Source organism: Cordyceps javanica, chromosome 6 (assembly GCF_051103115.1).
Source record: "Cordyceps javanica chromosome 6, complete sequence".
In the NCBI taxonomy this organism is placed as follows: Eukaryota; Fungi; Ascomycota; class Sordariomycetes; order Hypocreales; family Cordycipitaceae; genus Cordyceps; species Cordyceps javanica.
Genome location: NC_139300.1, coordinates 1,522,406 through 1,550,370, shown reverse-complemented (window position 1 = coordinate 1,550,370; position 27,965 = coordinate 1,522,406). Strand labels below are relative to the sequence as shown.

Genomic DNA, 27,965 nt, shown 5'->3' with positions numbered 1-27,965 from the left:
CTTTTTTATTCAATCTTGATTCATCAACGTCTCAATTGGCATCCGAACCATCATCATCACCAACCCTCTCCTCTCTGCAAGTGCTGTGTGGGTTCTCGGGGTCGTCTGCTCACCATTCAAGCCACCAAACGCAGCCTTGCATGTGAATATCCATCCATTCGACCAAAACCAAAATCACCAACGTCATCCATCCTCCCACTCCCTCTCACCCCAGCCCAGTCCTTACTCAGCTCGCAACCACTTTCCATTGCCAAGAGAAAAACCCCCTTTTCCCCCCAAACTTGGGCATTGACTCAATTCGGCCACGTCTCTATCCTGTCCTTTTCTCCCACACGGACCCCTCTCCCCTTTCGAATGCGACAGTCTCGCCGTCCGCTTCCTTGACGATGGAGGCCGCCCAGACGAGGAGCAGCGCCGCCGCCGCGCCGGCCAGTTCGCATTCGACACCACCGCCACCCCCGGATGTCACCTCGGACGACGAGGCCAAGGTCGCCGCCGAGCGCTCCATGTACCCGGACCAAGATGACGTCCAGGCCGTCCTGCAGCCGGCCATGAGCCGCGCCGCCAGTCACCTCACCTCGATCCACACGCCCGCCGTCGAAAAGGTCGCCGCCATGGAGCGCATGACGGGCTTCTTTGACGGACCCGTCGTCGCCAGCGTCGCCGAGGACTCCAACGACGACGAAGCCGCCCCCGCCGGCACCACCACCGGCACCACCGCCCCCGCCGCTGCCGCCACGCCGACGAAGCGGCCCTCCACGCCCAAGACCGTCGCCGCCCCCGCCCCCGCCGACCGCATCAAGACCTCCCCGCCGTCCATGCCGAAGCCGTTCAACTCTCAAGACGTGTACAAGACGACCCGCACGCAGACCTCCAAGGGCGTCCTGGGTGCCGCGCTGGGGCCCACGCGCCACCAGCGGTCCGGGTCGGCCGGCCAGGAAGCCCTCAAGCGCTTCCGGGGGGTGCTCCCGTCCTTTGGCTCGTCCTCCAGCTTCCTCCCGTCCCTGCCGACCAAGTACTTCAACAACCTTGCCGACTCCATCCCCAGCATCAGCATCGGCGGCGGGCACGGCAAAAACGCCAAGTCGGAGACGGCAGCCGGCGCGCCGGTGGATGCGCCGGCCGCGAAGCGCTTGCAGGGGCAAGCCACGATGCCCGTCTCAACTGCGCCGCCCCGCGAGAGCGCCGACTCGGCCCGTCTCCAGCCGCGCCCGGGCTCCCTCCGGCGCACCACCTCGGACGAGAGCATCCTCTACCACACGCTCTCGAGGCAGTCGTCGCTCGGCGACGACGATCGCTTCCAGGACGTGCGTGAAATGGTCAACATGCGGCTGCTAGCCTTCAAGGACAGCCTGCCCGACGTGCCCAACTTTAAGATGCCGACGCTCGCGCGGCTGCAAGCCACGGCGCGCCGCTCGCAGCTCTCCCTCAACGGCATCTTCTCCAGCGACTCGGCCGCGGACGCCCCGTCGTCGTCGTCGCGCGAAGCTCCCGAGCCGGGTACCACCGGCGGCGCCGGGGTTGCGTCCCACCAGCAGCAGCACGAGCCCAAGTTGTCGTCATCGCCGCCGCCGCCACCGCCACCGTCATCCAAGGACGACTTTGAAGACATGCTGCACGACCTCGTCGGGGACGTCGTCATCCTCGGCGGGTACCGAGGCTCGGTCCTGCGCTCCGCCGAGCCGCCGCACCACCAGCTGTGGGCGCCCGTCAAGCTCGGCCTCAACCTGCGCAAGGCCGACCTGGAAGTCGGCCTGACCGACGCCGACGAGGAGACCATGCCGGAGCGCATCATCCCGTCGGGCATGCTCAAGAAGATTGGTCCCATTGACGTCTCGCGCAAGCTCTTCCGCAAGCTGCAGGCCTCGCCCCACGCGCAGGCCGGCCGCCTGCGCGTCTGGGACTTTGGCTACGACTGGCGCCTCAGCCCCCGGCGCCTCTCCCGGCACCTGCAGGACTTTCTCGCCACCCTGCCCTGCAACCAGCCGCCGTCCACGTCCACGTCGTCCCGCGGCGCCATCGTCATCGCCCACAGCCTCGGCGGGCTCATCACGCGGCACGCCGTCAACCAGCGGCCCGACCTCTTCGCCGGCGTGCTCTACGCCGGCGCGCCGCAGCAGTGCATGAACATTCTCGGCCCGCTGCGCAACGGCGACGCCGTCCTCTTCAACGAGAAGCTGCTCACCGCGCGCGTCAACTTTTCCATCCGCACCAGCTTCGCCCTGCTGCCCGAGGACTCGTTCTGCTTCGTCGACAAGCGCACCGGCGAGCCGTACCCCGTCGACTTCCTCGACCCCATGAGCTGGGTCCGCTACCGCCTCAGCCCCTGCCTCGAGGCTCCGTTGCCCCCGCTTTCCGGCAGCGGCGGCGGAAGCAGCAGCAGCAACGGCTCCTCCGCGCTGGCCGCATTCCTGCCGCAGGCGTTTCTGCGGCCGCGCAGCGACAGCAAGGGCGGCGACCGCAAAGAAAACCAGATCGACCCTTTGGTGCCGTCCATGACCTCGGGTGCTTCGTCGTCTACACCCGTCACCACCACCACCACCACCGTCGCCGCCGCCGGTGCGCCAGACTCTTCCGACGCATCCCCACCAGACTCCGCCGCCGCCATCACGGAAGAGGCCTGGCTGGCGACGGCCGACGAGGAGCGGCGGCGCAACTACGCCTACCTCAAGCGGACGCTCGCCGACACGCGGCGGTTCCGGGCCGAGATGCGGCACGACGAGCGGCACCAGGCGGCCAACGCGTACCCGCCGCTGGCGGTGCTGTACGGCAAGGCCATCCCGACCGTGTGCGCCGCTGGCGTCGACGGCCGCGCCGGCATCGCCCGCGCCGACGCCTACGACGACCTCGTCTTCCGCTCCGGCGACGGCGTCACCCTCGCCCGCGAGGCCATGCTGCCCCCCGGCTACGCCCTCGTCCGCGGCGGCCGCGTCAGCACCGAGCGCGGCCACATCACCATGCTCGGCGACATGCCCGCCCTCGGCCGCGCCCTCAAGGCCCTGGTCCGCGGCCGCGCCAAGGGCATCGGCCTCGGCATCGGGGATCGCCGTGCTGCTGCTGCTGCTGGTGGCAGTGCTGCGCGCCGGCAAGACTCGCCGTGAGGAGTTTGTGACTGTATACGGAATTTTAGACATTTACATATTTCAAAGACGTGAGTTGAGATACCTGCCAGTCTTTTCTTCTTCTTCTTTTCTTCGGGGGAGGTACATGTACGAGACCATGGATAGACGGTTTAAAAAATGAGCTTGGAAACATTACATGTGATAGATTCAAACCCTGTTTTTTTTTCACACTGGTTATATCCAGCGTCATGCTCGTGGACAGGAACGATCAACATAGTCAGAAAAAACTGCCGTGTGATCAATTGCCATACAAGACACAAAGTCGCATGCAAAAGTAAACTCGTCGTACACGGTAGATGAGAAAACAATTAAAACGCCACGGGTAAATTTGCCCTCTTCCCAAAGCACCTTGCTTCGTAAAGAATTCATCGCGCCGCTCATGATTCAGATCATGCCGGTCGCTGCCTCCTCCGTCCTCTGCCTGTCTGGCTATGCCGTGTCTAATCTCACTTGCCGCCTACCCCTGACCTGATCTGATGCATCCAAAAAAAATCCCAACACAAAATAGACATGCCCCAGCATGAACTGTTTCGGTGTGACTGTGGCACAACTTATTCATCCGCCGATCTTGGAGCCTTCTTTTTTCTTTTCTTTTTTTTTGGGGGGTGTTGTTGATGTCAGAGAGGTGGCGCAGAACAAGTCCCGGAGACGATTCTCCAGACCTAGGTGTCTGGGTTCACCTAATCTGTATTTCTTAGCTCGCAATCCAGGGGAGTAACCTGAATAGGCGGCGCGCTGCATGTTTCGAAAAGAAGAAGAAAAAAATAGCACCAATACTCGGGCGGAGTTGTTGCCTCTTGGTGAATTCTTTTCTCCAATGCTCCGACACGTGCGAAGCAAAAATGATGTATACTATTCGTGATGGGGGGTTGCGACGGTGAGTGGTAACTAGGTGTGCACACCTGGTTCGGTCAAGGTTACAGTTGCCACTCACACCGTGAACGGGTCTCCAACGAGGTGCCAGGCGCTTTCGTCTCTTCTCTTCCTTTCTTTTTTTTTTGGCCAGTCTGTTTTTAGCAAGCGTGGCGAAGAAACAAAAAGCGCACCACCAGACTCTGTTTTAGACTTGTAGGCTGGTGCACGTCCTGCATGTCTGACTGATTGACAGGGTTGCATTGCAGACTACCACCTCTCGGCGCCAGTGACCAAAGGAGCAAGCCCGTCACAGGAAAAAAGCCCAGGGGATAGTACAGAGCAAACTCTGGCCCCGGGAAGCTGATATGCTGTGAAATACAGACCGTCAGTGGCGTATTTCGGCGGCTTCATCAATCCAACTGTTACTGTTGGTGTCGTGTAGCGGCTTCATCTCGCGGCATCGTGGAGGGCCTCCAGGGTGGTGACGTGCCATGCTGGTATTTTCCATTCAATTCCCTCCCGGACCAAGGTATCAATAGCGGCATCAACTTGGTAGTGCATGCGTTGCAGGGTACGGTCGAGATTATCGCCGCGGCCTTCGTCCTCCTCCCGTGGCACGAACACAAGCCGTTCAAGGTTCGGCAAGCGTTTCGCGATGACTTGTAGCACTTCGATGGTGAGATTTGCAGCCGTCATGGAGTTATATCTGTCGCAGTTCCAAAAGAGGGAGTCGCTGATTGCAATGCGGCGCACAGCAGCCAACTCGGAGTCTTTGCACATTTTCATACATGTGTGGAATTGCGCCTGGGTAGCCATAAAACCCCTTCGCGGACCAAAGTAGAGGACATCGCGGTAGGGGTCGAAGTAAATGTGGCCCGGTGTGCCGACAAAGCCAAAGCAACGATGGTAGCTCTTGACAGCCTCGGCGCGAGACTCAACGCAAATATTCAAATTAGCAGGATTCGGCGTCGTCGTCGTGCAGCCCGTGGCAGCGAGGGAGCTCATAGGCGGCGCGCCAAGCGAGAGGTCGTCAGCGCCGCAGCGAACAGGCACGATCCGAGTACCCGGAAGGTTGTAATTCCAAATGCGAAGTCGCAATTCGGTAGGGAGTTGAGAAAAAAGAGACTGTAATGCCAATGATTGGTCAGCTGTGGTTTCTGGATGTCATTGCAGAGTCTGAGGATTTGCTATGCGGCGACGTGACCGAGTCGTAGCATGGCTGTGGGACTTACAAAAGTAGCTGGGGGGACTTCCGTGTTCGCGGAAGGCATCTTGGCAGCAATCAGTCACGCGATGACAGTGTGAAGTGGTCAAGCAGAAAGCGTTGGAGTGACGCCGCAAGAGAGTTGCAAGGGAAGGATGCTGAGGGATAGGCAAAGCAGGTCAATGTCGTGTATTGAGAGCTGGGTTGCGCCAGCAAGTTGAGGGGAGAAAAGTGGTGGTGGTGGGCAGGGTGGGTGGTCGGTTTTATGATTCGCGACTGAACAGCTCGCGGCTTGTAAGACGAACGGCTCCACGGGCCGGGGCTTGCAGACAACAGAGAGTAGACGGCAGACAGCAGATAGGATCCGTTTTGTTGCGTGCGTCAAGCATGCACTGGTAGGGGCCCCCAATCTGCTCTGACAAAGGGTCGAGTGACGAATGCTTTCTCCAGCAAATGATGAATGCTGGTAATATGACGGAATCCGGGCAACGCAACTAGTGAGAGTGGGTAGTGCGGGCAGGCCCAATGTGAGCTTCACTCTTGGTTTTCGTGGCGCGGGTGCTGAGCTGAATTTGGCTTAAGTAGTGTCAGCGGTTGGGCTTGCCGTGTCATGTCCCCAGAAATAGACTTTACTATGATGGACAGGCGTTTGGAGTGGTGTAGACTTTGAAGGGGGGGAAGACGTGGACCTTATATCACTCGTCGACGAAGTGAGCCTGCTACAACTGGAACAAGACTTGTCTTTGTACGGAGTATAGTTGTGCGCGGTCCGCTTTCCGCGATGCATCAACACGTCTGCAACAATTAGAAAGAGAGTAGCGGGGAAGGAGGGGGGAACAAACCTCCCTTGTCCAGCCGGTGCAGGCCATCACTCGGCCGGATGTCGTGGCCTGAGATGGGTGTCGCTATTCATAGAGACTCATGGGTGTTGATGGTATCTCTGAGCCTGTGCCGGTGGGCATACATAGTCCTGATCCATCCCTGGTCTGGCTTTGCGTCTGGCGGCGCCCGTCATGGACCCCGGTTCACCCTCCCTCGCTGTTCGCTTCTGTCTGTCTCGTCTTGTGTGTGCGTGTTCAGGTATAGGCTGGCTCGCTCTCCACGTTCTCCACGTGCAGTCTACTCAGTACTCACCAAGTTGCTGAGTACAAGTACAACTGCAGCAAGCTTGGGCCGAGCGTAAAGCCTCCTCATATTGACCCCCAGCCGGGTTTCTCTCTGCCCCCCCCCCCAAAAGAAAGCGACAGAGAAAGAGAGTGAGAACGGCCCGTCACACCCAAAGAGATGTTCAAGCTAGCTCTCGTTAAACTTGCCACAATTCCAGACTAGTATGGTCGGTCATCTGTTTCCTTCACTTTGAAGGCATGGTGATTTTCTCTGGTTGCACTCACATCAGTGGTTCCCACATCCTATACACCCCCTCTCCCCATATGACAGTCCCACTAGGGTGCCGATAACGAGCTAGTTACTAAGTATGTATTAACTAGTACGGATCAGTCCGACACCCAGAGGACGGACGGCCCATGATATGCTTGGGCGAAAGAAGGGCTGCCCGGTCCTGGTGCTCATGCGGGTGCATCCGAGTACCGGCAGCGAAGTGCGAAAGACCTTGCCCAGAAACCGGATGCTCTGCTTCCCACGCAACCACGCTCGCCGCCTGACGCTAATCAATGGGTGCATGTACGCGGTGCAGAGGATCAAAAGGCTAGCGTTGATGGCAGGAGTCGTAATGTCGTAGCGGGAACCACTTGGGATGCGCATCCGAGACTACAGGAGACGCCGTCGTCGGCCGTCCAGCTGTGAGCCCACCAGCCTGGGACGGGCTGCCATTCACTGTCGCAAGACACGCGCCGAGGCAGAGCTAGCTTGAAGTTTGTCCTGGCTGGTGCAACCGCATCTTGACGACCGTTGCATTATGGACGAGAAGGGTGCGTCGAGGCTTGAAATTTTTGCCAGGCAAAAAAAGATGACTTCTCTGAGGAGGCGCTTCTATTATTGAGACGAACGGAACGAGATGGAACGAACAGTGGAGGCTTTCTTCGTCTGCCCGTTTCTACTGAGTAGGACGCCGCCCGGGGGGGGACCTGGGCTGGGCAGGTCATGGTGCGAGCAGCAGGGGGGGCGTCTTTCGGTTCCCGGTAGGTGTTGCTAAATCAAGGGTGGGCGATTTTTGGTACCAGGATCATGGCCCATGGGGTAAGTACCTGTGAAGGCGGCCGCCAGGCCAGCGGAGCGTACTTAGTGGTACTTCTTGTGAAGATGAAGCCGAACCCCTGCCCGGGCGTCGAAGAGTCGTCAAAAGGAAAAGGAAAGCAACCTTGTTTTCTTCTTTCTCAGTAGGGGGGAGGGGGGGTTCCTTTGAACAAAGGTCTTTGATGCCCACCTTGGATGCCGGCAGATGGCAGATGAGCCGCAGCAAACGCAGGTCCGCGGAAGCTGGGACTGGGGGAATTTGTGAGACACGCAACAGCTTTTTTGGGTTGCATGGAGGGTGGTGGTATGTATGGCTTGCCTGTGCTCGGTGCGTATCAGTACTTGCTCAGGGTAGGCGGGATGAGGGTGGAATTGCAAGTGAAAGTGGGATGAATCGAGCATGTGCTGATGCGGGAGTGAGAGCAAGTACTGGTTATGGAGCAGGTAAGAGTAGATTTCCTGAGGTGGGCTCTGGGGGGTGGTGAGGACCATTTGCTGAAGTAAGTACTGATACCCAAGCACCAGGGTAGCTTGGTCGGCATGAACCAAGGGAAGTACTTGCCTACTAACTTACCAGTACTGACGATACCTAATGCGCAGCCAAGTTCCCTCAGACATGATGGCTATCGTCGGGCGCTGCTGCCTAATAACCTACTGAGTACTCCGTACGAGACCTGTATACCCGTGCCAGTACCATTGCCAGTGCCAGTGCCAGCTTCACCATCATTTTCAGTGTCAGTACTAGTACACCATCCACTGTACAATCAGTACTTACTCAGTAATCAAGTAATAGTAGGTACTTACTGACTATCAACAACTTGCCAGCTACTCCATACGGATACTCCGCACGGTCCGAATAGTACATGGCTAGTATATGCTAAACCTCGGGGACTTCCTGACACCCAAGAGCATGATGAAATATATTGTAGATATATTGAATTCCCCAAAGTAGCAAGGATTAATTCCGATTCTGAACTGATTTTTCTTCCTTGTCGTCTACGGACAACGTTCGAGGCCCCGCCCGCTGAGTCTGCCACGGAATCAACTCCCCGTCCTTGGATTTAATTCATTGCCCGGGCGCGCGGCGGCATCTTGGCTGGATTGATCCTTGCTCTCATTAACGAAAGCCCTTTGCGGTAAAAGAAAAAAAACCGCTGAGGCTCATACTCCCCCCCGCCTCAATTCTGGCAAGGACAAAAAGTTGGGGTGCATCAACAGCGCGCCGGGAGCTGCATGAGACTACCAAGTGCTCAGTACTACCAGTAAGTACTCAGTAGTATTCCGCCGCTCCGTGGTCTCGTCCAAGGGGGACAAGGGAGGGGGGGGTGGGAGGAAGACACTGGCGATCGGCATTAATAAATATTGGCTTTTTTTTTCTGGCCTACTGGTAAACCGCCCTCCACTCCCATTTCCTACTGGTACTGAGTAGTAAACTTCCTTTATGCCTCTCGCTCGTTTAGGAAATGTGCCATGTTAGAATGTCTCGTTCCCCTCTGGAACACGGGGCGCGCTCTCGACGGGATGCAGCAAAGAGCTTGTTGACTGCAGAGAACCGCTGGTTGTTGCCCTGGTCTTCTGTCAATCTGTCTCTCTCCTTCTTTTTCTCTCTCTCTCTCTCTCTTTTTTTTTTTTTTTTTTTTTTGCCCATTGCTCAACAAATCCATCTTTTTTCTTTCTGCTTGCAACGTTTGCTTTTTGCACGTCGGCACATTCTGACCGCAAGTTGCCAAGTACATGGCCATTCCCTTTTTACCCATCACTAGCTTCTACCAAGTAATAAGTGCCATGACAACGTCGCTGCCTCGGAGCGTCGGTTACAGCACTGGGCTTCTACTAATATGATGGCCGCTATGCAGGTACCCATGCCTTGTCAGCAATGATCCCTTATTTGCGGTTGACTAGGTGGCCGGGTGGCCTACTAGCTGTCTCGCTGGGGTTTCCCTTGTTGATCGTTCTCGTCTCGCAATGTCTTCGGTCCTTGCATAGAGTAACTAGCCAACCAAGATTGCGCGGAAAGTCGATTCCACGACTCGCCATTGGTCGGGTGAAACAGCTTGAATCGGCAATGCTCTACCGAGCTCATCAACAGAACAGCTCCGAGCTTGCCACACACACACACATTCACACACACACCTAAACACCTACACACATACTTCAATCCCGCTCTTTGTCTGCTTCGATGCCGCCTTCCTTGTCATAGCGCCTAGACACGCATTTCCCGACTTTCTGGCCATGGTTGTATCAGTAATTAGCTCGTCTCGTTTCAGGCAGTCGGGTCCATCACGGTCCAGCTCCCTCTGCTCACGCCACTCGGAGACGGCACTTTCTCAACACCCTGGGCTGCTTTTGCGCCGGCGTTGCGTGAACCAACTACGAGTATCATTACTGTCATGATTGCTTTCGTCAATGTCCAAATGAGCCCCAATTTTCAATTCCTGCAACACCTCAACCCGTACAAGCCAAAATACCTTGTCGATTTCCATGCGTTGCCGTGTATTAGGCCGCCCGCCACACTCGTACAACGACGAGGTCGAGCGAGCGCGCACTTACACCTCTCTCGCATGTCATGGAGGGAACCAAAACCCTTTCCAAAGGGGAAGGGAAAAAAAACATCCCATTTTCCACAGAAATCACGGCTGTTAGCGTCGTGGTGCTGCTGAGCTGTCAAATCGAGTCTCAGTTACACACACCGCCAGAGCCGTGTCTCTCCCCGACTGGCCGCGCCCTGGGATTACAAAGCTTATCCTCAGCAAGCATGAGCAAGTAGCCGTGTGCAAGTGCTTCGAGCCAGAATGATCGTCCTGATGCCCAATGGCTTGCCGCAAACCAACCACCAACAAAGGCCCGCCACCCAAGTTCAAGCATTTGGTTTCCGCTCCTCCTCGTCCTACGAGGTCCAAAAAAGGTGGTCAAGACATACACACACACCACTTCTCCTTATTCTGTCCGGGTACGGGTTGCGACATACCGGCATGCCCGTCAACCCGTTGCCGTGTTCTGGGGACACCATCAGACGGATACTGGCCGCTCAACCAAATTACGCCCCAGTGACCCGGCTAGCCAATGCGGGCAAAGAAAAAAAAAGGTGACAGGTTCCAAAATTGAGAAAAAAAAAAAAAAAACCTTGTCTCATCTGAAGTAAACTTCTACATCAAATCTGCCGGGACGGACGTGGCCACCCGACATGATTCATCAAGTTGGGTCAACTCCCGATTCGGAAATACTCTAAGTGTATACTCGAGTCGAGCTTGTTTGCCCTGGAAATCGCGTAGACAAGATTTGAATCAAGCTGTAATATGTCGGTGTCTGGCGACGCGGGCCGTTGCGGAGGATACGGACGGCAACTCCTCCCGGTTCACTTTCTCCTTCTGTTCCGCCCGAGTACAATGCATATGCCAGTGATGGCGGAACCAAGAAAAAAGTTACCATGACACATGTGTCGTCGTCGTCTTCTCATCACCACCGGCTGCCGCGGGGACGAAGCCGCACCTCTCAGCCAGAACGAGCGGAAGCCCTCCGCATACCAAAACAACCTTCCCCCCCAGCATCTGCGGCTGCCGAGACAATTCCATTTTCCATGGAAAGGCCAATCAATTCCCTGCATGATGCTGCGCAAAATGTATTAATCGTCACCTTTGCGTGAGAGACATTTTCTTTCTTCGTCTTCCCCCCCCCCCGGTCCAGATCGCATCATCGAGTTGAAATGCCCAGGGGGCGGAGGGGCAACCAAAAGAGAAAAGAAAAAGGGCCAATGCATTCTGGCTGTCTCAGAGCCCAATGCAACGGCAGGAGCAAATACCTCGAGTGTGCACACGACGATTCAAGGCCCTCGACGTCGAAGCATGGGATCTCGGGAGGGTCAGGATGCGCCAACACACCCCCCCCCCCCCCCCCCCCCCCCTCTCCCCAAAACCTTCCTCGCCGCCATCCATCTCCCCAGCCCAGCAAGCCACAGGCGAGGGCCGAGCCGTCTATTCTACGCCTTGCTCGAGGTGGGTTCGCCATGGCAGGCAGTACCGTGTTTCATCTCTCGAGCCGGTGAATGTCAGCCCGCCCTCCTCCATGTTGCGGCAAACCTATTGCGTTAAAGACGCAGCATTGAGGAGAGAGAAAACAAAAGGCTTGCTTTCGGCCAAGGGCTTCGGACAGATTACGCTTGTTTTGATGCGTTTGCCATGCCGGGTGCGGTGGTGTACAGAGCTTGTAACGAGAGGACTATTGCGAGCGCGATGCTACCCTACATGTCGGCGCAGCCATCTTCATCCTCGTATTTGCTACACAGAGGTGAACCTGTTTCAATCCTAGTTGCTTCTAGGTAGATGGTGTGAAGCGGTAGAAGCCGAGAGCACTCCAGGTGTGGGTTAGTCGTCACTGTTTTCTCCATCGCTAAGGCTGCAAATGCCCTTGAGCTGGTAAAAAAGAGCCAAAAGATGACAGAGCTCAGCCCTCGAGACATTGTAAGGTGAGAGCATTCAAACTAAACTTACACAATCTGTAGATTCTTTCCTCATGTCAAAGTACAAGAGCAAGTCCCCTTGCATCTCGGCGGAAATGCCTATACTACATCGCGCAAGACTTTCTCACAGGTTCACAGTTGTAGCCTTGGTTCGATTTTGGGTGTCTTCCTTGTTCGACCAGTACCGATGAGAACTGTGTAACGTACCATTGTTTCGATAATAGGATGGCAAGTGTTCACTTTATTGTTAGTGCACACAACCGTTGCAAATACGACCCAGCAGAGACAGGCTCTTGGCTATCCGAGAGACATTGCCCGCGACGAACAGGCAAACACACGGCCCGCTGACTTGGAGAAGGCTGGGCGGGATGGCAAGACTGGTTCGCAGATTGCCTTGTTTTCTTCTTGCCCCTCCCCCTCCCGTATTAACTCTCTACATTGTTTCTTGCTACACTGTCCCGATGTGCCGGCACTTGCCGCTCGGCACCGTCGTAGCCGTAACACTTCGTGTGACCATTCGCTGCTGCGTCCCGAATCCTGGAGCTTTTCTTCCCGTGAGCTGGTTAGCCTTTTGCGGAGCATACATACCGAGAGGCAAGTTACAAAGTTGCCTCGCCGTTGCCCTTTTGAAAGAAACTGGCGGACCCTCCACCTACAGATTGTTGCATATAGGTGCAGGGAGCCCAAGAAGCTTGCTGCGGCTGTCGGAAAGAAATAGCAACGGCAAGATCCGTCATGCTTCAATGCAAGAGTCGCAGCAACGCCTCTTTTTCTCTTTCTTTTTTCCTTTTTGTAAACCAAGTAGACTGAAACAAACTTGTACAAAAGTTCGATGACGGCAGTATTCTATTCTCGGCTATGGATGGAATGAGATCTCGCAGGAAGCTACATACAGGCTTCAAAATGTAAGTTATGTTGTGACGCAAGCGGCGTTGACGTGATGGTCCTTTGCTCATAGATGGAAATAACAGTGACATGGATTCTCAGAGGGGCACCATGACGGGTGGAAGTTACAATATAGGCAAGACAGACACTGGAACGCACACACAGCACAGTGCAACTCCCACGACAGCAGACGAAAGCCGAGGGCGCAGGTGGTCACCACCTCTCTCCCAGGGAGAAGGATGGATGACAGCACGCTACGGTGCTTTACTGGTCCCGGACTGTCTTCTGCAAACGAGATCAGCAAGGTGTATTGCGCCAAGACAATTACCTAAAGGATACCCAGCCAATACAGGGCCTCCATGACGGCCCGAATGCATTCCCCCCCTTGTCCTCCGTTCCCTGGTTGCCTGGCTGCCTGGTCGTACTTTGTCCGGGCAGCTCGATTTTGACAGTTGTCTTGGGTTTCCGCGCAGATCAAACGTGGACTATCGTCTTGGCAAAAAGACCTGGACCAGGAGACAAGAGCAAAAGAAGAAAAAGAAAATTACAGAAATTAAAAATAGACCGCGTCACACGAAAGCAGGGCAACCCAAGCTTCCACCGGGCGGGGGCATGCTTCTGCGGCCAACATTTCTGCATGATGCGTTGACGGCCCGAGATGATGATGGTGATGATGGTATGGGCTTGCCGCGTTGTTTGTCGTATACGCACGTTTGACGTTTTCTATCCGGGCTGAAAGAGGGTCGGTTGGGTTTGAAATTGATGTGAGGAATGATTCGTGCATGTATTGGAGCACTCCACGGCAAGCTATCAAGCTTGATGCCGTGAACAAACACAGTGTTGTCGATCAATTTCCTCGTACATGACTACTGAAGACATGGAAGTTGGGTCAGGAGTTGATGATTGGATTCAGCAATATATACAGGAAAATTGGCGTAAAACGCCCTCCTTTTGGTATGAGTGGTCAGGTCAAGGGGACGAAAGTCTGGGGGGCTCTCGCCCCTAGAACAGCCCCGCGTTGGGATAATTCTCCAAAATCTGCAGCTCATCCTGCATCAGATTCATAATGTTCTCGTAGCCTGCCGTCCAGTCCATCGTCCCCATCGCCGCGAGGTCCCAGTCCGACGGCAGCGCCGCCTCTCCCCCCACCACCTGCGTCGTCTCTCCTCCCATCACCGGTGCCGTCTCCCCCTCTGGCAGCGACAGTACGCCGCCCAAGGGCTGGAAGCTGGTGTCAGGCACCTGCTTCACTGCAGGCACCGACTGTTGGTAGTGGTCTTTGGACGCCTGCTCCTGGCCTGCTGGCGGCGGCGGCGGCGGCGGCGGCGGCATGCCGATGCTAAACTGCTGGTGCAGCAGGTCGTTTACGTTGTCGAGCGCTTGCGGCATCTCGGGCACGGTGAGGCTGCTGTTGTTGAGCTTCAGCTTGACGCCGACGAACAGGCCGGCGACCTCGCACATGACGTGGCACAGCTGGTGGAAGCGCTTCAGGCGGTTCGACACGTCGAGCGCGTGGCTGAGCGACTCGATGAACTCCTGCAGGAGGACGAGGTCATCGATGGACAGCGTCTCGAGGACATGGCGGAGGATGACGAAGAAGGGCGCAAACGGCGTGTGCAGGATCGTCCTGGACGGTTCGCATTTTTAGCAAAAGGGGGGATTTCCCTTTTTTTTTTCGCACGCAGACGTTGGTGACGCCTCTCGCGCCCGGGGAGGGGGGGACTTACCAGTTTATGTAGCTCGAACGGGCATAAGGTCCCATGCGCATCAGGTGCATCGAGCGCTTGTGCGTGCGCATCGCCCGGCGCGCCGCCTCGACGCACTCGTTCTTGAACACCTCCTGGCCGTCCAGCGCCGACACGGCCTGGTACACGAGCGTGAGGTTGACGGACAGCTGGATCTCCTCGCCGACGCGGAAGATCTCGGTCAGGATGGGCGCGTCCTGGTTCTCCGGGTACTGCTCCTGGTGCGTCTCGGCCTCCTGGAGGAGGCGCCGGCACTCGGCGGCGAGCGCCTTTGCGTGGGCGACGCGCGTCCCGGGCGCGGCGGCGCGCCCCTGCGGCGAGTAGAGGTGCTCGTAGATGCGGCCCTGCGCGATGCTAGCGCGCACCCAAAACTTGGTCATGCGGTTCGTGTCGGCCATGGCCGGGTAGTGGAAGCCGAACTCGCGCGGGATGTCAATGTCGTACTCGGGGATGCACGAGCCCCGGTTCAGCCGCAGGCACAGCGCCTTGTCCAGGATGTAGACGTTCCAGAAGAGGATGCGCTCCAGCGAGACCGCCTCGGGCGGCTTGTGCGTCGACGCGCTCACGCTCTGGAAGCCCGCGGCGATGCACAGCTGCGCGGCCGTCGTGCACAGCTGCCAGGCCACGGCCGGCCGCGACTGGTCGATGGAGACAAAGGCCTGTTTTTTGTATTCGAGTCAGTTGGGAAAAAAAGAAAAAAATTCACCGCCAGAGGGAAGCGGAAAGGAAATGACAACGCACTCCTAGTAACAGCCCCTGCACGTTTTGCGCTGTGGATGACAATAGCAGCGGCAGGTTGGCCAGCCCAGTGTCGACGTTTGCCTTGCACAGCTCTGCGTGGGCCTTGTATTCTACCAGCAGCTCTGGTGAGATGCCCAGCATGCTCATCTCTTCGAAAATATGGTACATTATGGAGTTGACTAGGACAAATTTCACGCTCGAGATGTTGTCGAGATGCGCATACTCTCGTCTGAAGACTGCGGCAATGTCATCCAGGCCCACCGAGGCGCAGAGCATCGTGATGAGCGTCGGCGGATTATCTACAAACACCATGTCAGCAACACAACAACCCACGATTCCCACCATGCAACACATACATGTTAGTCTCTCCAGCGCTGTGAGCGCCACCTGCAGCGGCGGCATCTCCAGCTTCCCGACGCCGCCGGGAGGCAAGGGCTTCTGCATGGGAAACGGCGACGCCAGGCTTCCACCGCTGCCCGCTGCCCCCGCTGCTCCGCCGGCGCCGGCGCCGGCACCGGCTCCGCCACCGGGGCTGCTGAGGTGACGCTTGCCGAGCAAGTCGTAGAGGCTGCCGAGGGCGGCGCCCATCTTGGAGTCGACGCCGTAGAGCGTGGTGCTGCGCACCGCCTGCTTGAGCAGCGCCACGGTGATGTCGGTCTGCACGTTGAGCCCCTGGTCGGGCTCGGGCTCGGCCGAGTCAATGTTGGCCGGCGTGTTGATGGCCGACGAGTCGGAGATGGTGGCGCTCGCGTTGGGCGAGGCGACGCTGTCGGAGCCGGCGCCGTCGTTGGCGGCGCGGCTGGGCGAGTGCTGGCTCTCGCGACGCTTCAGCAGCCGCTCGATGCTGCCGAGGCTGGCTTCTATCCTGTCAATCTTTTGCTCGCTACGAGGGCTCTCGCGTCAGTTTTCGTCTTCTTTTCTTTTTTTTCTTCTTCAAAAGCGGCCTCGCCGCCATCTGAGCCCCCTTTCGTCAAGAATCAGAATACGCACTATAGCGATGAGATGTGAATGCGCTGCTTGCGCTGCAGGCCAGGGTTATCAGTGCCCGTCGTCGTGCATGTCCGTTTGGCAGACTTGCAGCTCGAGCAGGGCACCTTCTTATCACAGCGAGTCTACACGTAAAATCATACGGTCAGCACCCATAATTCAAGGTCAATCGCAGAACTTGGGCGCTCCCATACCTTGCTGCGTCTGCATTGGTCGCACTATGCCGTCAACGTTAGCCGTGTGCCTTGTTCTTACTGAGAATCTCAATTGTCACCATACCGCTCGGCGAGCCGGCTGCTCATTGGGTATATACTCTGGAGTGGACATGTCGCCCGCGACACTTTCACTTTCGAGTTATTCCGAGTTTTCGATTGTGTGAACTGGAACCGCCGTTCCCGTTCGCTCATGTGGCTGTCGCTGTCAATCAAGACCGTGACAACGAAGCTCTTCAGTAGCCAACGGGTCAATGCGGGGGGGGATGGACAGATGGACTGCGAATAAGCGTCACAAACCTAAAAATCGACAGCCCGCGGCATCAAGTTGCAGAAGCGACAATGATACAATTCGGCTTGTTGTTGAAAAGAAGAACAGAGTCTCCCAAGACGACATTTAGATTCAAGACCGACTTATCCACCACAAACCCGCACTCGATGCCTCCGCCACGCGCCAGCCTTGTGCTCGCTCGCCCTTTTTTTTCTTCTTTTCTGCCGCACAGCCCCATCTTTACCGGTCTGCCGCTTTTAGCATCGCCCACCCGGCTGTGCAAAAGCGTGTGTGCATCATCGACTGCAGCTAACTGGCAGCAGCTGGTAGGGAGGGCTGGCTGTCGGCATCCATTCCAATTTCAAAAGAGTTGCCTAGCCTGGCCTTGGCATCCTTCTCAGCCCTAGGGCCACGTAACACCCACGCTATCGGCGGAGAAGTTGTTCATCGTGCCTCCTTACACGTGCCTGGCTGCGATATGCAGAGGACGGCCCAAGCAACCTTGTCCGGGCCCGCTTACAATGACTACTCTTCGGCCCATTGAGCCGCACACGTTGCAATGAACAGATATCAGTGACAAATGAAAATTTCATATTGTGTATTTCATATTGTGTAATGGCGCCTTTTTAAACAGATCATATGCATGCCAAGATTTCGCTTCCTTTTTTTTTGTTTGTGTTTCCAGTCTGCGTCGCCATTCTATCCATCTATACCTTCTTCGCCATCTCACCCTTGATTCTCGTAATCGTGCCCGCTCCACCATACACCATGTTGGTGTACACCATGGCCACGCTCGCCCCCGCGTTCAGGACCTGCAGCGCCTGCTCGCCGTTCGTGATGCCTCCCGTGGCGAACAGCGTCTTGCGCGCGTCGCCGTTGTCGGCGGTCGCGTGGCCCTCGAGCGCGTAGGCGTCCATCATCTTCCGGTAGCGCCCGACCAGGTCCAGCGTGCGCGAGAACATGGCCGGGCCCGAGTAGCCGCCCGTCTCGGCCAGCGCGCGGTGGTCCCTGGCCGACAGCCGCGTGCCCTCGGGGACGATGCCCGTGCGCCGCTTGGTCGTGTTGCCCACGATGACGCCGTCGACGCCGCTGCGGTGCACCGCCTCGACCACGCCCGCCATCTGCGCGTCGTCGTCCTCGTCCGGCGACACCTTGACCATGACCTTGGGCCGCGTCTTGCGGTCCGTCTTGTGCGCGGCCTCGACCACGGCCGTGAGCAGGCGCGTGAGCGGCTCCGTCGCCTGGAGGTCGCGCAGACCCGGCGTGTTGGGGCTGCTGACATTGACGACGACGATATCGGCGTAGCGCGCTAGGCGGTTCACGCAGTAGACGTAGTCGGCCGCGACAGCAGCCTGGTCTTTTTCATTCGTCTCCTTGTTCTTGGCAATCTGCACCGCGAGCAGGCGGCCGTCGACCAGACTGCCCGGCGGCACGTGAGCCTCGCCGTTGAGCACCTGCTCTTCTGTAGCGCCAATGTCCCTGGCGAAACGACGGACACGCTTGCGCAGCCTGTGGGCCACGGCATCCGCGCCCTGCGAGTTGAGACCGTAACGGTTCACGAGGCCGTCGAGGCCAGCGACGCGGAAGCACCGCGGCCGCTCGTTGCCGGCCTGCGCGAGCGGCGTGATGCCGCCAATCTCGACCACACCGGCGCCCAGGCCGAACAGAAAGTCTGTCAGCTCGCCGTCCTTGTCCAGGCCCGCCGAGATGCCGACCGGGTTGTCGATGGAGGCGCCGAATACGTCAGTCGCAAGCTTGGAGGGCTCGTCGTTGCGCGGCCGGCGTTCGCGCGGGTGCAGGTTGGCCTCGTAGAGGAACTGCAAGATTCTGGAGCCGGCGTGGTGGGCATCCTCCGCGTCGGGGAAGAGGGTGCGCAGTAGCGGCGGGATAACATGGCTGTGGAGGAGAGAGGCGCGCGTGTCCGTCGCGTAGAGGTAGCCGACGTATCCAGTCGCGGCGAGGGCGGCGGCGTAGAGGGCGGCCTTGGCGCGGCCGAGGCCAGGAGATCCGCCGCCGGAGGAGCTCGAGGCGAACCGGGCCGTCGTTGTCGGCGGCAATGTCCGGAGGCGCGGCTGCGTGGTTCGGGGTCGGGTGGGTAGCCGGCGGCAGGCCGACTGCCGAAGCGTGGGTATGGCGGACATGCTTGCGTCAAGAGGCGGAAGAGGGAATAATCCAGGCCCGCTACTTTGAAATTGGCCCTGGTCCTCTGCTCGGTTGCCCGCGAAACGACGTTGGTGTGCTGTGGTGATTATGGCTTCCAAATTGGGACTTGGATTGAAGAGCGCCCGAAAATCACGAGCTATTGTCGGAGGTTTGGGACAGTGTGAATTGGCTACCGGACTGTACGATCGCACTGCCCGCTCACCACTGTGATGCCCGACAATCCTAAATGCATTTCCTAGGGTGTCATAGATAACAATAGCATGTCAGAGGAGACGGTGACAATTCAATCAGATATATCCTGGACTTGATAGCTCAAATAAGTACCAAATTGCTCAAAGCTTGCGAATGAGTCCCTGTTCTCTTGCTTCTTCCTTTGGGAGGTCTCACCCGTTGTCTACTCAAGTCCAGACTATTCTCAGCTCGTGCGTGAACCCGGTTCTCTTGCTCCTTTTTCACCCCAGATACTTGACCCGCTGTCTACTCATCCCAATTCGCAAAATGTCCCGGGCGATCCTCACCCGTATATTTACTCTGAAATCGATCCTAGAGAGCGCTTTAGCAGGTATCATTTTTTGGATTCGCCCGTCCACCACAACAGCTGTACCTTTTTCAGCAGCGAGATTGATGCCGGAAGCTACGCTTCTTCCAAAGCCATTGCGTGAAGATAGCGCTGCCGATACGGACTTGATCGTGGGAAATATCTCTCTGAAAGCAGATATAAACCAAAGTCTATGTTGAGAAGTTGGTGAAAGGCCCGCAATACAGGGGAGGTGTTGCGCTACTTACCTTGCAGCCTCCATATCCTGGGAGACAGGTGCAATGAAATCGCCAACAACCAGTTCACGACAAAAAGAGTCTGAAAGAATTGTTGGCGATGAGTTAAGCAAGCCCTTAAACAAGTCCGTAAGACTGACATCAAGACAGCGAAGTCGGCCATAACGGAGGCGTGGACAATGCCGAGCGAGGGAGCACAAGAATGCAACAGAGAGACGGCAGTCTGTGTCGATTTCCAGCATCGTTAATAGTGGCAGGCTCGAAATAAGTTCTATAAAGGTTCTGTCCAAAAAGGGCAACCGTGCACGTGTATTCGGCCCGTCGACAAGAAAGAGGATTGGTGACCAGAGCGTCAGCTTGTTGAGGAGATGAAGTGACGCAAGGGGATATACTTGTCGTTTTGTAAAAGTATGCGATATGAATAGCTTGAGGCAACGAATATTTGTCAAAGTTGCCATCGCTTCTAGGGAGATGTGCTGCCCGTCAACGTCTATGTCAAGCTCGGTCAGGCCTCGCGCGAGCTGGCACAGCGTAGGCACAGCTTCATAGCTCACACGGATGCGCAGAGCTCGCAAAGACGCAAAAGGCTCGCGGACATCCGCGACGACGTTCTTGACAGTATTTCCTGTGAGCGTAATACATTCTGCGATCATAAATATTAGATAGAGGGACTTGAGATGAGGAAGCCGTGCTAGATGAAGAAAATAGTTGTCTGCCAGACCAACACGCCAGGGACCATAACGCGGGTCCTTCTCCTTATAACTCTCGTAGACACGGATTTTCTCGGCGGATAAACACGTCCCGAGAAATCTGGCAATAGAATCATTGAAAACACCATATGTCACAACTCCGAGACTGATATCTTTCAAGTGGTGGGCCGATTCAGCCACAAGCTCAAGATCCTTGTCAGTCCAATCGACCTTCTCGAGCGTAAGCTTCTCAATCTGCGGTCTTAGATAACGCAGAAGCTTGTCGGTCATTAAGCATTCCGCCATTTTCAGTTCCTTCATGTTTGGAAATGCCAAGGCTTGTAGCGCCTTATAGGAATCATTGATATCGTCTCTGTCGAACCGAAGGGTTCTCAACTGAGAAGCATACATCTGGCGGCGGTCAATATCTCTCACACTCGCCAATTCTATGGCGCTCTTGAACTGCCACAGTAGGGGAAACCCGCATTCAAACCATAGCCGATTGACAAGAATGGCCGAGCTTAGGAGGTCCCTGTCCCCGTATTTCAGGACAACGATGAGAAGTTCAGGAATCTCCAGCGCGTTAGGCGCGTTGCGCGGCGTCATGTCGACTCTCTGGGCAGATATTTGTAAGGTGACGGGTTTGAGTGAGTGAAAGAAGTGACTCCAGCAAGGTGTTCGGTCTAGATGAAGGCGGGAGGCTTTGAAGGGAGATGCAGGAAGTAACTTATAAGAGGCGGATCCTCGCATATTGACGAGAAGGCAAACGAAGAAGCTTCTCTCAAATAAATAGCCTTAGGCCCCTCCCCCCCTGTGAAAGAAAGCAGAAAAAAGCCGTGGGAAAGCAAACGGCAGCCAAGTTATGATGAACTGAAGGAGAGCCTCCCTATTGAAGAGACAAGAAGAAAGCCGGAGCAAAGCAAACGACTGCGAAGTCGAGGTAAACCAAAACAGAGAAGGGTGATGGATAGCGGTTAACTACAACCATCTTATTTAAAACTCTCGGGGGTTTTTTAACAGTCGCAATACTGCGAAAAATGCGCATGTTTAGGCTAGTATTTATTAGTATTGGTCTTTTCGAGTGTTTCAACTTCTCACAAAATGAAAGAAGAAAGTTGTCGCGTAGAATACCGACTACTTAGGCGGAAGAGCTCACTCGGCCTTATTGTAACCATATCGACGAGCATTGTTACGCGCGCCAGGGGGTTCGTTTGGCCAGAAAATCAGACCGTTGCCTTCCCGCTCCAACCAGGCAAAAGTACGACCATCAAGCACTTGACCACACGGGGAACGGCTTTCGAAACTCATCAGCTCATTGATGAGCGTTGCTGCAAAGCTGTGTGTGGTACAACCTAGCCGCATCAAAGCTGCAGCGACCTCAGGATCGTTTTCATAGTAACCAAAGTCCATTTTACCTCAAAATTAAGAAGAAGAATAAACACATATTATAAGGAGGCATTTCAGAGTTTTTTCCCCCGGACAGCCCTTCTTTCTGTCGGCCCATGATGAGTCCCTGCTCACGCTAACCAGAGAGTCCAAATTTTGGGCGTCCTGAAAATTCTCGACTTGAAGTTAGGTGGACGGAAGGAAAACACAGGTGGCGATGATTTGTGTGTAAAGTCGTGAGCAGTAGACTACTCCTACATCACATATACAATCTTCGGACAAGAATGCTAGGACGCAGACATGCGAACGTCTGGCATCGCTCTACGTAAACGGTCCAAGGCGTGCGGCTTCCAAGGGCCTGCGTTCGACGCTGATCTGAGCGTGCAATTGAAAGTCTATAATTTTGTCAAACTGTCTTGGTCTCAGCGCGATCATCCATTCTTTGCGAAAGTACTATGGCGATTCAACTGCGTTGCTCTTTGTTTGACCTAGTTGCTACAGCCGAGGTTGCACGGAATGGTTCCCAGGTACACGGGAGCGATATGGCTGCTGCAGGAACAACCGGAGGGCCGATAGGAGCACCGTCGTCCGAATATCATCTCGATCTTGACGATTTTCCTCTGGATTTTAATGATTGGGATTTGTGGCAGCATCATTTCCCGAGCCGCTTAAGTTGAAGTGCTTCTCTTGGCCACAAGCAACAAACGCCACGAGAAGAGGTAACCCATCGGCAACATCACCCTTGTCGAGAAGAATTGACTACTGACACAGCTCCGTCTAAGATGTATCCGACTCCTTTACTGCAAAGATGATATTATATGTGTTGGTGACGATTTATTACAGCAACCTCTTGCTCCTTTAAGCGGTCATGTACAGGGACGACAATGCATTGCTGCCCAACTGGGGCTGTGAGCTTCCTCCGCGCGGGGAGACGGATTCTCTTCGCGTATACGTTAAAGATCTGGCCCGGCCGTGATACCGCAGATGGTATCTATCGAGTTAGAAAGTAAATGCCATTCGTTGGGGCCGAAAGACATGGTACTCGGTTGGCCCCAGTGTTCAAACGACAGGTTGCCCTGTGTTCGCACTTCCGTCTCGCTGAGGATCTCGATCATGAAAGTCGGGTTCCGAGGAACACACGATTTGACCCAAACAGCCTTTCCTTGGAGCTTTCAAATGTGTCAATGAGGTAGGTAACAAATGCAGTCTCCAGCTGCCCAGAACGCGCTATACATGTCAACTTCACTGCCGAAGAGACGCCCGGTCAATAAGTCCAGCGTAGCATCACGAGGGCCGTGAACTTTAAACCCCAAAGCCCGCTAGTCAGAGTCCATATATATTATAGCTTTGCGACTTGTATGTCGAGGATTCGCCATTCGAAGGTTTGTAGAAGCATCTTGTATTTATCGTCTTATAAGCGCTTCTCTGCGTTTTGAAGAGGCGCAGGTAGCCGCTCTACCCAGTTCTCCTGGAGTGGCATCTCAGGTTCGCGGCAAGTACCGCGTAATGTTTTACAGAGGCTCCAAAGGTCATATAGATCCTGCGAAGGACTGGGTTTGATCATCATAGCCTTGGTGAGCTTGTTGCTATCACCGTTGGCACAGTGCGCATCGTGTCTTGGTCTTTCCCCCCACCCTTGGCAGAGGTTGTCGAGGTTCGTTTCGTTAAGCATGTCTGGAGCGCTTACACTTTGCTCCGCTCACTTGTAAAGAGCTAGTGGGCTTGATCGAGCTGGTTATGCCGTTTGCAGGCGGTGTGGCGGCAGGTGTTCAAGGTGTGGCTTCTGCGATCGTTTCGCGAAGCGATGACAGAGTATCGGTAATGTCAGCTTCGTTGGCTGCTCGCGATCGTATGGAAGCGTTTAGGGACTTTGCAGAAATCTGCCCTGCTCAACTTCTTGATAAGATTCTCGATGCGTTCCACGTTCTTAAGTAGTCATGTTGACACCTTGATCGTAGTGGCGGCGTGCGTTGCCGCATACCCTACCAACTACCTACGTACTGGCCTCAATACCCTGCGGGGCGCTTTCCGCAGTGGCCACAAAGTGAATTGTTTTATTACTTTTGCATAGCTGAAAAATGCACACGCACCGAGACACGCTGGTCTGAGAAGTGATTGGTGAGACAGCAATATTACCACGGAAGAAGGCGCCCGCTCTTGGCGACAGGCGGATCTCGCTGGGTGAGCTGATGCGAAATCCGCCGGGGCTGGGCAGGGAAATGAGCGCTGTCGCGACCACCCACGCCGTGAGGAGTGAAAAGATGAAGATGGCTGCCAATAAAGCTGATTCTATACAGGACTTGGGGCTAAGTGATACCAGCGAGCAATTGCCTTTCGTTAAGATACAACGCCAGCCCGTTTCCATCCGTCTACGGATGAATCGAAAACGCAGTTCACCGATGCCGGGCTAGCTTGGGCTTGGCACAAGACAGGTAGGTTGCTGGATCAGCTCAGCGTAGGATCAGCTAACTAGCTACTTATCAGTAGTAGGCTGACTGGGAAAGGTCCCACCGCCGCTGCAGGGTCGTTGATGATCCGGAAACTGGCGAAAGCAAGTTTTGGGTCGACGGTCGTCAACGACAGACAGCCCTCCCCTCCCGTCCTCGCTTGATCGGGCGGGCGCATCGTAGCCCCAAGCCCTGCAGGGACGCAATCGGGATTAATCAAGGATCGAACGGATGACGGAGGACGCACAGCCACATGGGCGTCGTCATTGTCGTCGCAGCCGGACCGGAATTGATCTGAACGAACGTCGTGCTACTGGTGCTGCGGGCGGGCGAGTCAAAGGCTAGGGTATGCCGGGACGGGATTCGCGAGGAGGGAGTGGGCCAGGCGTCAAACGGCATAATAGTAGAAAGGCGGAAGAGAAAGAATGCCCGAATTGCAAAAGTACATGGATGCAGTGATTGGTGACAATGGGAGTAGCAGTGAGTTGGGGGGCGGCTGGTGAATTTAGGTTCATGCGTTGTTGTTTTGTCCAAGTTTTCAAGTTTTCAAGTGTTTGCTTGTTCGTTTGCATCGCGAGTTGGCAGCTGACAGACTGACATCTGGCAACTGATATCCAACAGTGTTGCAGTCACCAACAGTCCCTAGCGACCTTTTCTCTGTTACATTGAGCCTGGAGTTACTCGATTACCTTTTCCAGAACCATTCAACTCCTTCTACATGAACAATCGATCCCTGCCTACGAAGGTACTCGCATCATTTGGCTCTGAGCCGCCATTATACAAACTCCTACACAGCCCGCCGCGCCTCACGAAACCCGTTACGACCCCTACATTGCCCCCCCATCTACCCACTAAATTTGCCCCAGGCTTTCCCACCAGCACCACAAACCAGCCTTACACGCCTTTCCCAATCCAGTATGCAGGATGCTCACCTGCATCTCTGCTTACCAGATTCAAGCTTTCCTTCTGTCAGACGTCCGCCCTTCACCTTTTTTTTCCCTTTTGTTTCGGCCCTCGAAAGTGCATTGCGAAGCCTGCTTGACCCGGCCCAGTCAGCCCAATCATCATGAACAGTGGCCAAGATTGAGAAAAGAACGGGCTGTACACGCCCCGGAGCCCCATCGCCGGCCGTATATCCGGAGAGGCGGGACCGCTTCTCTTGACGCGCCGGCGTGGTCCCTTGCCAACGAGAGAAACCCACCACACTTTGATGACCCCTGCACACGGATTACGCTCTTGCACAGCCGTCACAGTCGCATTGCGAATTCCTTTTTTTTTCTTCCTGGTTTGTTTCTGGCGCTGTGTTTTAGACCATGACGCCGTGGCTGACGGCTCCTCGGTGATTATGTCCGGGGGTATATAGCTGCTGCTCATCCTCACCCCAAGAAGCTCAGTCCGATTACCACTCCCATTCCACCAACATCGTGCCCTGTATTCTCCAGCAAGATCCAGCCCTACTCCTACATCTCAGACAACTTTCATTGCATTTTCACTCTTACACCGCGTCTGTTCGAACCCATCCAAGCACCATGAAGTTCTCCGCCGCCACTGCCCTCGGCCTTGCCTCAGTCGTCGCTGCTGGCCTCTTTGACGATTCTACAGAGGAGCTCAAGCTCGACATGGACGACGTTCCCATGTCCTGCAAGACCATCTGTAACCCAGTCGCCACCCTCTCCAAGCAGTGCGACGTTGACCTCGGCCTCGGCAAGGGCAAGGACGAGGACCTCCTCCACAACCAGTGCGTCTGCACCAACAACAGCTTCAAAGTCGGCCAGATTGCCGCCGAGTGCGCCGACTGCATGCACCAGCACGTCAAGGCCAAGCGCAGCTTGGGCAATCACGACGACGACGACGACATTGACTCTGACGACGTCAAGGGTAAGCGTATTTCCATGGCGGCTCGCAAGCCGGCTCACGTACAAGTCGCACTGTATACTGACTCCAACCTTTGCAGACATTGACCGTCTCATTTCCGGCTGCGGCTTCTCTTCTACCCACTACAACCCGACAATGGCCGCTGCCGCTGCCACCATCACGGTCGATGCCACGGCGCCCTCGCACAAGGACCAGCTCACAACCACCATCAAGGGCACGCACAATGCCGCCGCTCCCACCGCTATTCCCGGCTACATGTACGCGGGCGCCGCTGCCGCTGCCGCTGCCGCCATGTTGTAATTGTTTCTTGTCGGAATACTTGGCTTTGACAAATAATCCATCATCTGCAACAGCGGTAAAAAAGTTTGCAGTTGAAAAGTGGCGCTCGGCTGATGTGAGATACACGGATACTTGGAGTAATGGGTTTATAAGACAGCGTTGCATTTTACGACATTTTTTTGGATGCAAGTTCTAGACTACTATTTTGTTTTTCTACGAATCATGAAAATACTATCCTATTTTAAATTGATAATTTTTCTCACCAATGGTGCGTGCTGCTGAAAACCGGCAAAAAAAAAAACTCTGACAAAAGATGCATCGTGGGGGCGATACTTGGCACGCCCCGTAAGCCACAAGCTGGGGCCGCAGCTGATGAAGCTGGAGGCAAGCGAGGTTCCGAAAGACAAACATGGCCTGTTTCGACCGACTTATTCTGCATGTCCTGGGTCGAAACGGTAAAAAAAATATATGCAGTTTTCACAATGCTAGCAGCATGTCTCTGCCCGCTTAACGTGACAGGTCTCTTTGAAATAGTGAGGAAGAGATATTGATACGCTACACACATGAAAGCACAGAAAACCCCAGTATAATCAACATGATCTAGTGTAATAATCTGGAAAGAAAATAGGAGAAAAAAACAAACCGAGAAAAAAAAATATTTGACCCGTTCAGAAAACTTTGTGCAGCTCGGCAGTGTCCCAACCAGCAGGCATCCTGTCCCAGAGTGTAAGCTTGCTCACAATTTCCCATTGCCCAATATCAGCGCGAAGCACACTTTCTACCTGCCGAATGAGCCGTCGCCGTGGCTCCTGGCATATCTGCCACACAACACTCTAGGAGCGGCAGTCATGCAAGGACGCTGGTACGGGTACAGCCCCGCGGTGTTGGGCTTCTTGGGCACTCGCGCCGCCGGATAGCTCAATCGTCGGCGTGCTGGTCTCGCAGACGAGCCGCGCCGCGGTCGGCATGCTGCGGTGACCTCGCTCGACCACAAGAGCGTTTCCGACTGTGTGGGCGACGCAGGCGGCGTGCGCAGCTCCTCGTCGAGGGGGAACATGGCCGCCTCCTCCTCCTCCCCCTCCTCCTCCGGCGGCGGCGGCGACGGCGGCGACCAGCTGGCGGGGCTGAGATCCGCGTCCCAGCCCGGGTACCCCTCGAAGAAGCCGTCGAGCGCGGCGTGGCTGGAGGCCGCGGGTGAGGCCGTCGCCGACACGTCGGCCGGATGCTGCGGCGTGGTGGCACCGCCCGCCGGCGGCAGCACGGGGTCGATGAGGTCCAGGAGCTCGGCGGCAAAGTCGAGCAGCTGGTTTGAGGCCCTTTGGACGGTGGAGAAGATGTTGCGAGCCGTGTACAGGATCCCGGCGCTGCAGATCGCCGTGGAAAGAAGGGCGATGAATTGGAGAGCTTGGCAGATGGAGAACATGCTGAAATGATATACGGAGATTTTTTTTAAAAGAAAGAAATCTGGCAAAAAAGGGGGGGTTGAGGGAGGGGGATCGCGTTCTCGGCGATTGAATGGAAAGGGTTGCAGTTATATACAAAACTCACAATTATCAGCTAACACGCTGTCAGCCAGTTAAAGTCATGAGTGTGCAAACATTTCTGATGCATCATGTTTGAACTGGAAGCAAGCCAAAACCACTAAAGATGGGCTTCGTTACCCGTGCCGCAAGTAACCAAC

At 55.6% G+C, this 27,965-nt stretch overlaps 7 protein-coding genes across 7 annotated transcripts; 2 read left to right on the top strand and 5 right to left on the bottom strand.

Moving 5' to 3' along the window:
- Positions 1–386: 386 nt before the first annotated feature.
- V2A60_008915 (uncharacterized protein) lies at positions 387–3,101 on the top strand (the record flags this gene model as incomplete). Its single annotated transcript, XM_083260185.1, has 1 exon — positions 387–3,101. The coding sequence occupies one exon, from the start codon at positions 387–389 to the stop codon at positions 3,099–3,101; it is 2,715 nt and encodes a 904-aa protein (XP_083116311.1).
- A 1,323-nt stretch (positions 3,102–4,424) lies between these two features.
- On the bottom strand, positions 4,425–5,248 carry V2A60_008914 (2EXR domain-containing protein; the record flags this gene model as incomplete). The annotated part of the gene is made up of 2 exons (XM_083260184.1): positions 4,425–5,102; positions 5,210–5,248. The coding sequence occupies 2 exons, from the start codon at positions 5,246–5,248 to the stop codon at positions 4,425–4,427; spliced, it is 717 nt and encodes a 238-aa protein (XP_083116310.1).
- Positions 5,249–13,717: 8,469 nt separating this feature from the next.
- Positions 13,718–16,515, bottom strand: V2A60_008913 (Zn(II)2Cys6 transcription factor; the record flags this gene model as incomplete). Its single annotated transcript, XM_083260183.1, has 7 exons — positions 13,718–14,342; positions 14,443–15,119; positions 15,202–15,500; positions 15,558–16,084; positions 16,192–16,313; positions 16,383–16,406; positions 16,468–16,515. The coding sequence occupies 7 exons, from the start codon at positions 16,513–16,515 to the stop codon at positions 13,718–13,720; spliced, it is 2,322 nt and encodes a 773-aa protein (XP_083116309.1).
- An 863-nt stretch (positions 16,516–17,378) lies between these two features.
- V2A60_008912 (dihydroorotate dehydrogenase 2) lies at positions 17,379–18,812 on the bottom strand (the record flags this gene model as incomplete). The annotated part of the gene is made up of 1 exon (XM_083260182.1): positions 17,379–18,812. One exon carries the CDS (start codon positions 18,810–18,812, stop codon positions 17,379–17,381), a length of 1,434 nt encoding a protein of 477 aa, XP_083116308.1.
- A 1,259-nt stretch (positions 18,813–20,071) lies between these two features.
- Positions 20,072–20,903, bottom strand: V2A60_008911 (uncharacterized protein; the record flags this gene model as incomplete). The annotated part of the gene is made up of 3 exons (XM_083260181.1): positions 20,072–20,098; positions 20,163–20,251; positions 20,330–20,903. The coding sequence occupies 3 exons, from the start codon at positions 20,901–20,903 to the stop codon at positions 20,072–20,074; spliced, it is 690 nt and encodes a 229-aa protein (XP_083116307.1).
- Positions 20,904–25,659: 4,756 nt separating this feature from the next.
- V2A60_008910 (uncharacterized protein) lies at positions 25,660–26,305 on the top strand (the record flags this gene model as incomplete). Its single annotated transcript, XM_083260180.1, has 2 exons — positions 25,660–26,008; positions 26,085–26,305. 2 exons carry the CDS (start codon positions 25,660–25,662, stop codon positions 26,303–26,305), a joined length of 570 nt encoding a protein of 189 aa, XP_083116306.1.
- A 757-nt stretch (positions 26,306–27,062) lies between these two features.
- Positions 27,063–27,707, bottom strand: V2A60_008909 (uncharacterized protein; the record flags this gene model as incomplete). Its single annotated transcript, XM_083260179.1, has 1 exon — positions 27,063–27,707. One exon carries the CDS (start codon positions 27,705–27,707, stop codon positions 27,063–27,065), a length of 645 nt encoding a protein of 214 aa, XP_083116305.1.
- Positions 27,708–27,965: the final 258 nt, after the last annotated feature.